Below are 9,760 nucleotides of genomic sequence, written 5' to 3'. Positions count from 1 at the left end.
GACCACACAGATATTGAGAGAGGAAACCCGCTGTCACCACTTCATGGGCTACTTTTCGATTAGCAGCAAGGAATTTTTATATGTGCCATCGCACAGACAGGATAACACATACCACGGCCTTTGATATACCAGTCTTGGTGCACTGGCTGGAGCGAGAAATAGGCCAATGGGCCCACTGACGGGGATCGATCCCAGACCGATCGCGCATCAAGCGAACGCTTTACCACTGGGCTACGACCGCTCCTAGTGGTTTTTGTCCGAATTAAACAAAAATGCTCGAATCTGGATAACAACATTTATTAACATTAGCATTACTGTCAAACAGCTATAATATAGGGTAGCAAACGAATAAATACACATTTTTACATGGATTACAACTAATTTTGAGGGTAGAATGATGGAAATACATTGTAAAAAGGTCTCAGGTTAGCACATTTCCCCCAAATATCTCTATTACTTTTGCCCGAATATTGAGGTTTTGCCCCAGGACGGGGGGGGGGGGGGGGGGGGGGGGAGTTATACTATAGAATATACTCGGCTACACCACTTTAAAAAAAGGAGAGTAGGTTATACCCGGATACGTAGGCCCCTACAGCCTTTACAACCAATGAAAAACTGATTTCGAAGGAATATCTAAAGTTAAAGTTTGTTTTGTTTAACGACATCACTAGAGCACATTGATTAATTAATCGTCGGCTATTGGATGTCAAACATTTGGTAATTCTGACACGTAGCCATCACAGGAAGCCCGCTACATTTTCCCTAATGGAGCAAGGGATCTTTAATATGCACTTACCCACAGACAGGAAAGCACATGCCACGGCCTTTGTCCAGTTGTGGTGCACTGGCTGGAACGAGAAAAGCCTAATCAGTTGAATGGACCGACTGAGGTGGTTCGATCCTACGACACTATTAAGAACCGTAGCCGAGCTCTCAACCGACTGAGCTAAATCCCGCCCCCGAGGGATTTTTTAAAAATATAATTCTTCAAACAATAATTTTCATATTATGATGGATATATATATATATATATATATATATATATATATATATATATATATATATATATATATTTTTTTTTTTTTTTTTTTTTTTTTTTTAGGACGGTTATATTTGACAATCATTAGAACAAGCGTATCTCCAATAAATCAACGTGCTCTAGTGGTGTAGTTAAAGTTTAGTGAATTATGGCGACTCAGTCTTAAAGGATATTTTATACTGATTGCAAGGTTTTTTTTTTTTTTGCAACAGAATAGACCAGTATCACATTTCACTGCGCATGTCCGTGTCGCAGAGCATTTCGTGGACGCTAACCGTGAAATCACGCGAGATCTCGCAAAAATTGCCCTGTGTACAAGTTGGGGGACATAGACAATGGGAGGCCACGCAATAGGAATGTGAATATCTCCATGATTAATTATTCTATCAGTAGGGAACCCGAAAATTCTGTCGATATCCAACAATTATATTTTGTTGTTAATGCTCGATTCGGTTCGGATCCATGGGCGTACGACCCCGGGGGGGGGGGGGGGGGGGGGCAAATTCGGGCAAAACAGTGGGAAAAATTCAGTCAGTTTTTATCTGGGTAAAATTTCGGGCAAATCAACCCCTCCAGCCCCCCTAAATCAAAGAGTCCCCATCCGCCCATGTTCGGATCCGTACACGATAAATATCGGACAAATATTGAATATGGGCTGAAATAATATTAATGTGTGTGCGTGTGCGCGCGTATAAGTATACAGATATTTATCGTATTTAACATGAGTTAGAAAGCATTATACGAATAAATACATTCAGGATTCTTGTCAAGATTTGAATTTCTTTTTCCCCAAGTTATTTAAAATTTTGTTCGGTATTTGGAATAAAATTAAATGATACATATGAAATTTGAGTTACGGTATTATAAAACATTTGAATTAGGCCTGTAGGAACAATAAGGAAGTCGGGGGGGGGGGGGGGGGGGGGGCGAGGGCAATCTAAAGCAAGGTTATTCAGCCTAAGAAACATGTAAGTTATATTTATAACAGATTAGACTAGCCGACAGCTTGATAATATGGCTACAAACTCAGGATGGTCTCTTTATTATAAACTCATGAGGGTTTATTATGCGCAGTCGTAATGTACTTCATTTGAATGTTGGATGCAAACGTATTAAATAATGCCTTGGACGACGGACAATCAATTAATAAATAATTAAAATGGTCAATGAAAATGAAGAAATAGGGCCTAATAAATAAATAAATAAATATTTTTAAAACTTCGTAAATACCAGATATTTGATATGAAGTTGTATATGACTAATATAAATGTTGAAGTGTAAACAAAGAAAAAATCAAACAAAGAAAATAAATTGAATAATAAATAAATTTAAAAAATACATGTAGATAAAAAAAATTAATCTTCGAAAATACCAGATATTTCAAATGAAGTTGTATGTGACTGATATAAGTGATAGCGAAAAGTAAATAAAAGAAAGAAAGAAATATAATAAACTAACTAAATTACGCACAAAATAGTATATTTTTGTTATTTCCAAAACACTTTTATTTTATTTTTATGTCAAACCAAGCTTAAATTATTTACAAAAACAACAAAACAACATTTTTGTAGGAGGATGGGACGGACTGTATGTAATATTCCCATCAGAACAGTCCCCTTCCTCACGTGCTATATTATGTTTGTTTCGTTTTCAATGTATTTCCGGGGACGCATGACCCGACCCCTCCCTTAAAAACACCAGTCTAGACTTCCTGTACACAATTTCCTTCATTTATATGCACCATCCCACAGACAGGATAGTACATATCACGGCCTTTGATATACCAGTCGTGATGCACTGGCTGGAACGAGATACCAAACCGACCGCGCATCAAGCAAGCGCTTTACCACTGGGCTGCGTCCCACCTCTTTTTGAATACGTACGGTACCGGCCTCGGCGGCGGCGCAGTTGTTAAGCCATTGGGTAGATGTAAGGCCACTACTCTCTCTTCTCTCTCACTAACCAACTAACCCACTGTCCTGGACAGCCAGCCCAGATAGCTGAGTGTGCCCTGGACAGCGTGCTTGAATCTTAATTGGATATAAGCACGAAAATAAGTTGAAATGAAATATGAATACGAAGTGAGAGGCCTGCTACGCTAAACTCTTCCAACTATGCGATATCACAGTGTCTTGCAGAAACAACGTCAAGGATGACGCGAAGAGGACTAGGTGAACACAAACAGGTCCCAGTCAAGAAAAAAACCAAAACGACCCCCAGCCATTTTCTTTGTCAGTATTCTCAGTGGGTCCACAATGCAGGGCCCCGTTCCACAAAGCGATCTTAGCCCTAAGATTACCGTAAGCGCATAGCTACCCTTTGCACTTAAGTTGATCTTAGGGCTAAGATCGCTTCATGGAACGGGGCCCTGAACCGTTTTCCTTTGAAATTACCTTTTGGGACACCTGGAATTTTACCTCAAATCCATGATGGCCACCAAAATTTAAAATTACTTGAAATTCGTACCTCTGAAGATTCACTTTGCACCATGAATTAATGTTTTCTATTTAATATTGGGTTTACACGGTACAGAAAGCCGAATCTGTAGTCTAGCATACTTATCTGAGCCATATTGTTATGGAAATACATTAATTTATCTAAACAAAAATTTGGCAAAACAAAACCCGCACCAAAAGTCAGCTCAATTAAATGTTCTGTGAGATAATATTTAAAGTTACTCGCATGTAATGTGTCTCACACTGTATGGATACGATTAGAAGGAAGAAGGAAGGGAGGAAATGTTTTATTTAACGACGCACTCAACACATTTTATTTTACGGTTATATGGCGTCAGAGATATGGTTAAGGACCACATAGACTGAGATAGGAAACCCGCTGTTGCCACTTCATCAGCTACTCTTTTCGATTAGCAGCAAGGGATCTTTTGTAGCTAACAATAGGTCTTCCACTGATTTGTCGGCAGGATGTAGCCCAGTGGTAAAGCACTTGCTCGACTACAGACATCCTAGTAAAGAACGTTCAGGTCTGTTTATCAACACACAAACACACATTCCATAGTTTGCACGTGCATCACGCAGTTGCCCCATAAACGTGCGTGAAATGTCGTTCTCGATTTTGACAATTTCCAGGAAGGTTGATTAATCGGTGGAACATTATTTCTGTCAATCTTTTTTATTCTGTTGATCATACATTTGTTATTGTTTTGTTTTTAGTCATTTTTTATTGTTTGAATTTACGATTTACTGATAAAAAAACGTCAACTTTCAAATTTCACTTCTGGCCCCAATCGTCCTTCAAGATCTTCGGTGGTCATAAAACCTACTGTAATACTGAACTACCGGTTGTAATGTTTGCCCAATTAATTCACTATTATCATATAACCATTCCCCACAGCTAATATACTTTCGAATTTTGGCAATTGTAAATTCTTATAAGAGTTCCCCTACTTTTTTTTAAGAGTATATATGAACTACATGTACTTAGTACAATAAATATTAATGCTTCTAATTGATGTCGGATGTTCACGTTACTATGACAATAAAACACAAACTAAAAGTAAAACAAAAAATTATATTTATTACGCAGTCTTTCATTACATCAAACGATTTTAAATTACTACATTTATGTACTAAGAAGGCCTCAACTTGTTAATAATTATATAACATAAAATAATCGGAGCTTTTAGTTTCAAATTAGGGATTGTATAGTGTCCATTTCACACTTCTGGTAGCCAGTTCATGGACATTTTGCTGTCATATTCATTGACCGAAAAATCTACGGACATTTGGTGCCAAATTCATTCATTTCAATTATAAAGGAAAATTTTCCTTGCTGAAATCACTTGGTGGATAATTTTTAACACAGCCCCCTAAACAGAAGAAAACAAAATGAAACACAATATTTAGTTACAGCTCTTACCAATATCTCATTTGTCACAAGCTTAATTCAGTGAAACTTGTCTAAACCAGACACCCTAGGGACAAAGTAAAAAGTCCGGTTTTAAGAGGTATCCGGTTTATTGAGGTTCTCTTATGTTCAGATATAATATGGCCTTCAGGATCTCCACGAGTCTACCAAGGCATGGCCCGCGTCTAGCAAAACTTGAGTCCGTTCACAGGACTCTAGTACCCGGGCAAGTAGAGAACTCTCATTTAATTATATATTTTTAACGCCATGTTGCCACACGCTTGCCACTGGTTACATTACAGGGCTATGACACATGGGTAGAAAACAAAGTCGAATGTGTGGAATACAATACAATGGCATGATTTGACATCCATATTCAGCGCTAGAATTAAGATGCATATAATGCTATTTTACTTTATTCCTAAGTCTCATTGTCTTCTAGTGTTAGTGTACTCAAGTCCAATATTTTCGACTCGTAGAGGCCCTAATGTCCTTTCTGCAAGAAAATATCAGTCAAATACATATTGACAGGGTTCTTACACTTTAATAAACATAAACTTCAAGGACATTTCCAGGGCTTTTCAAGAACTGGGAATTGGGAACTGGGAACTCTATTAACGTACCTATATCCACGGAGGCACATCCACCTCAGACCTAGCCTCCGACTCCACCAGTGACCAAGTATGTTCAATCAATGAATTTAGACAGCTTATGAGGACAACAAAAGTAAAGATGCAAACGAAAAAATTGGCCTAAATTTCCAGGATATTTTCAGGACACTATAAACAAATTATGCTTTTTCCAGGACATTCCAGGTGTGGATAATAATTTCACACAACTCAAGGACATTCCAGGATTTCCAGGAGGCGTAAGAACCCTCATTGAATTATTTATGACTCAGTATAGCTACAGCAGTTTTCTCCCAGTACGTAGGCCTTGTGTGTCAACTGAAATCGGCAGGGCCATATTTAGACCTTGGGGGAGGAGGGGGGTGCCGGGGCACTTCTGGTTCGGGGGCCCTCAACATAGAAATTAAATTACATGACAAATAAAAGAAATGAACTAATTTTATAATTATTACTTCTTTTTTTTTTATAACGGAAGTCCTTAGTCTGGGGGGCCCCTCTGGCAGGGGGGCCCGGGGCAATTGGCCCCTTTACCACCTTGTAAATCCGGCACTGGGAACGGGACATTTCTTATCTTCTGTGGTTTAGAATATCCACTTCCGTACATCCTAAGTCTCTGTCATCATCCTACTCATCATAATGAAACAGAATTTTTATAATTCGAAAAAACGCACTTAGCTCTGAGAAGTAATGGTTATGAGGCGAGCTCTAGTATATTTTCCCAGAGCATTCCCCACCTCCCACCCTTTCAAGTTGAGAGACAGTTGCTTCAATCTATTACCACTTTATCGAGATGCGTTACAAGTTTGTAGATTAACCACAACTGGTGTCTATAGATTTTCTTGATTGAAAACTAGCGTCTGAGACTTTAAATGTCAGGGCTTGAAACGGCCTGTGGCCAGGTCGCCAAATAGCAACCAATGTCCCGTTTGGACTACTTAAATATTAAAAAAATAATGAAGTTAGTCGCCCAAATAATATTATGTGCGCGATCTAATTTAGAGTTATAACATATGAGACACTATTAATATTTGTATTCCACATTAAAATCTTGCTTGTGGTTCTCTTACCATAATTTGCCAACATCCATTATTATTTTTTGGGCCACCATATATTTTGGCAAATTTCAAGCCCTGAATGTATGTATGTAATCAATTACCATTTAAAACTTTAAAACAATGTACGTTTCCTCCTAGTTCACCGATGGCACTAAGGTAGGTAGCTGTGTATGTCACTATGACGGTAACAATATCCAACGTTGGTTCGGGCAGTGAACAATGTTTAACATCAAATTATTATGAGCACTGCATTGGTTTCGACGGTGAAAGTGGCCATCACTAAACATCATTTTGTGTCCATGGCAAACCTGTACATCACTAAACAGCGTTTGTGTCCACAGTGAAACTAGCCATCACTAAACAGCGTCTGTGTCCATGGTAAAACTGGCCATCACTAAACAGCGTCTGTGTCCATGGTGAAACTGGCCATCACTAAACAGCATCTGTGTCCATGGTGAAACTGGCCATCACTAAACAGCATCTGTGTCCATGGTCAAACTATACAGAGGATTTGGACTGACTTCGAATGAGTCTGTGGACGTGCTACTAGTCTGAGCGTTGACGCTGCTGACACTGAGCGAGTCGGATAGCACCGAGTCAGACATCTGTTGAGGCCCGTTGGAGTAGTCTCCCCTCGATACACCAGAGTGGTCTCCCCTAGGTCCGCTGGAATGCCTCTTTCTGGCGTAGTCATTCAGCTCGAGTGGCCACTCTCTGCTCTGTGACAGCGCTGCCGCTCCGTTAATGGGTTCGACCAAGTCCACGGTTTCCGACGTCTCGTCGCTGCCCATGTAGAACAGGTTGTTGTGTTTGCGTTTTCCTCCACTGCACGTGACGACTGCTGGGTCCAGTAGCAGTGTGCGGGCGACGGCTGAGTTGGGCGCACTCTCATTCTCCACTCTCTCGCTCGTGACTCGCTCCTCCTCCTTGTAGAAATTGTCACTGATTGCGATCTCGTCCTCGTCAAGGAGGTTCTGCGAGAAACCGCAGAGTTCCGTTCAAAACATCCCTCACCTGTGAAGAGAGTTACATAAGGGGAGATAATCGGTCAACAGTTCCATTCAAAACATCCCTCACCTGTGAAGAGAGTTACACAAGGCAGTGTTTCTGCCAGAAATAAATTTGTGAAGAGAGTAACACAAGGGGAGATAATCGGTCAACAGTTCGGTTCAAAACATCCATCACCTGTGAAGTTACACAAGGGGAGATAATTGGTCAACAGGTGGGTTCAAAACATCTCTCACCTGTGAAGAGTTACACAAGAGGAGATAATTGGTTGACAGTTCCATTAAAAACATTCATCACCTGTGAAAAGATACACAAGGGGAGATAATTGGTCAACAGTTCCGTTCAAAACATCCCTCAATTTTGAAAAGTTACACAAGGGGAGATAATCAGTCAACAGTAGGTTGAAAATATCTCTGATCTCTAAAAAGAGTAACACAAAGGGAGATAATCAGTCAATGGTTCCATTCAAAAAATCCCTCTGGCTAACACAAGGGGACAAAATCAGTCAACAGTTTGAAAATGTCTCTCACCTGTGAAAAGAGTAACACAAGGGGAGATAATCAGTCATAGCCGAAATAGCCAAGGTGTGTACCACACTACACCGATTTCTCTGTCGTTAATCACTAACAACTAACCACTAACCCACTGTCCTGGACAGACAGTCCAGATAGCCGAGGTGTGTGTGTGTGTGTGTGTGTGTGTGTGTGTCCAGGAAAGCGGGCTTAAACCATACTTGGATATTACCTGTTTGATGCCAGCTAACGACAGCATGATCTCGTCATCCGCGTCTAGGTTGAGTTTCATCAACTCGCTCTGTAAACGATCTGAAACCAACAACGCAAACAATAGTGGTGTCATTACTGTCAGAGACCAAGGGCCTGATTCACTATAAACCCTTGAAACTTTGCCATCTCGCAGTGCAGGTCAAAAAGACTGGCATGGACTAATAGAATGTATCACCGTTGTAAAGTGTAGATAAGACACTGCAATCCGAATTTTGGTGAGGGCCGAGGTTTACCGATTTGTCCCAAGGGTTGAAATTGCCTTATCTACACCTCATAAAGGTGACAGATTCTTTTTTCTTTAATTACAGTAACAAAACATTGATTCTGTTTTGTTTATTCTAGAACTATTGATTCAGAAACATTTCACCTGTAAACTCATTTAATTGCACAGGGAAAAATATAGTCCCCATTATACAATGACCTAAAAATGAAACTTAACCATAAATATAAAGTTAAAAAACATTTTTACAAATATTTTAAAAACAATTATCACTACAGGTCATTACAGAGATGTCTCTCTCAGGCTCTATGCTTACCTGTGTGAATGTCAAACTATAAACAGTGATCACTATAGGTCATTACAGAGATATCTCTGTCAGGCTGTATGCTTACCTATGTGAATGTCAAACTATCAACAGTGATTATTATAGATCAATATAAAGATTTCTCTCTCAGGCTATCAACAGTGATCACCATAAGTCATTACAGAGATATCTCTGTCAGGCTGTATGCTTACCTATGTGAATGTTGAGCTATAAACAGTGATCACTATATAGGTCATTACAGAGATATCTCAGGTTGTACTTACCTATGTGAATGTCAAACTATTAACAATGACCACTATAGGTAATCACAAAGATACTGCAGGCTGTATACTTACTTATGTGAATGTCGAGCTTGCTGGCACAGTATCTACACATGGTTGACTTGTCGTTGAGCTGTCCTTGTAGATGGGACATCTGTTGTTGGACTTCGGCATCCTGCAACACGGTCATACGCATAAGTTAAAACACAAACAACCTGGTTTGGGAACTCGCTACACAGACATCTTCACATCAAGCATCTTAATCCGAGGTCAGGGTCAGGATTGGGGTCAGGGTTAGAACTGGGGTCAAGGTTAAAAGTAAGGTCAGGTTCAGGGTTAGGGCTAAAGTTAAGGTCAGGGAAAGATTAAGTCAGTCACAGGAACAGAGTTGGACGTGGAGCTAGGATTTAGATCAGAGTTAGGATTCGAGTTGGGTGTAGTGTTAAAGTTAGTGTCAGGGTCAGGGTTGGGATGGGTTAAAAGTAATGTTAGGAGTGAAGTTTAATGTTAAAGTTTTGGATTTTGTTTTGAGATCGAAAATATTTGTTTCTGTTTTACAGCAACAAAGCCAT

At 39.7% G+C, this 9,760-nt stretch overlaps 1 protein-coding gene across 1 annotated transcript in view; it reads right to left on the bottom strand.

Annotated features, from left to right (window-relative positions):
• Positions 1–4,556: 4,556 nt before the first annotated feature.
• Positions 4,557–9,760, bottom strand: part of LOC121367255 (TBC1 domain family member 5-like) — a 75,365-nt gene continuing 70,161 nt past the window's right edge. Inside the window, 4 exon segments of the mRNA XM_041491367.1 lie at positions 4,557–7,573; positions 7,575–7,604; positions 8,343–8,422; positions 9,264–9,363. Of these exon segments, the coding sequence (XP_041347301.1) occupies positions 7,061–7,573; positions 7,575–7,604; positions 8,343–8,422; positions 9,264–9,363 (723 nt within the window). The 3' untranslated portion in view covers positions 4,557–7,060.

Source organism: Gigantopelta aegis, unplaced genomic scaffold (assembly GCF_016097555.1).
Source record: "Gigantopelta aegis isolate Gae_Host unplaced genomic scaffold, Gae_host_genome scaffold72, whole genome shotgun sequence".
Classification (NCBI taxonomy): Eukaryota; Metazoa; Mollusca; class Gastropoda; order Neomphalida; family Peltospiridae; genus Gigantopelta; species Gigantopelta aegis.
The sequence above is the reverse complement of the archived record's forward strand: the minus strand, read 5'-3'. Positions and strand labels throughout refer to the sequence as shown.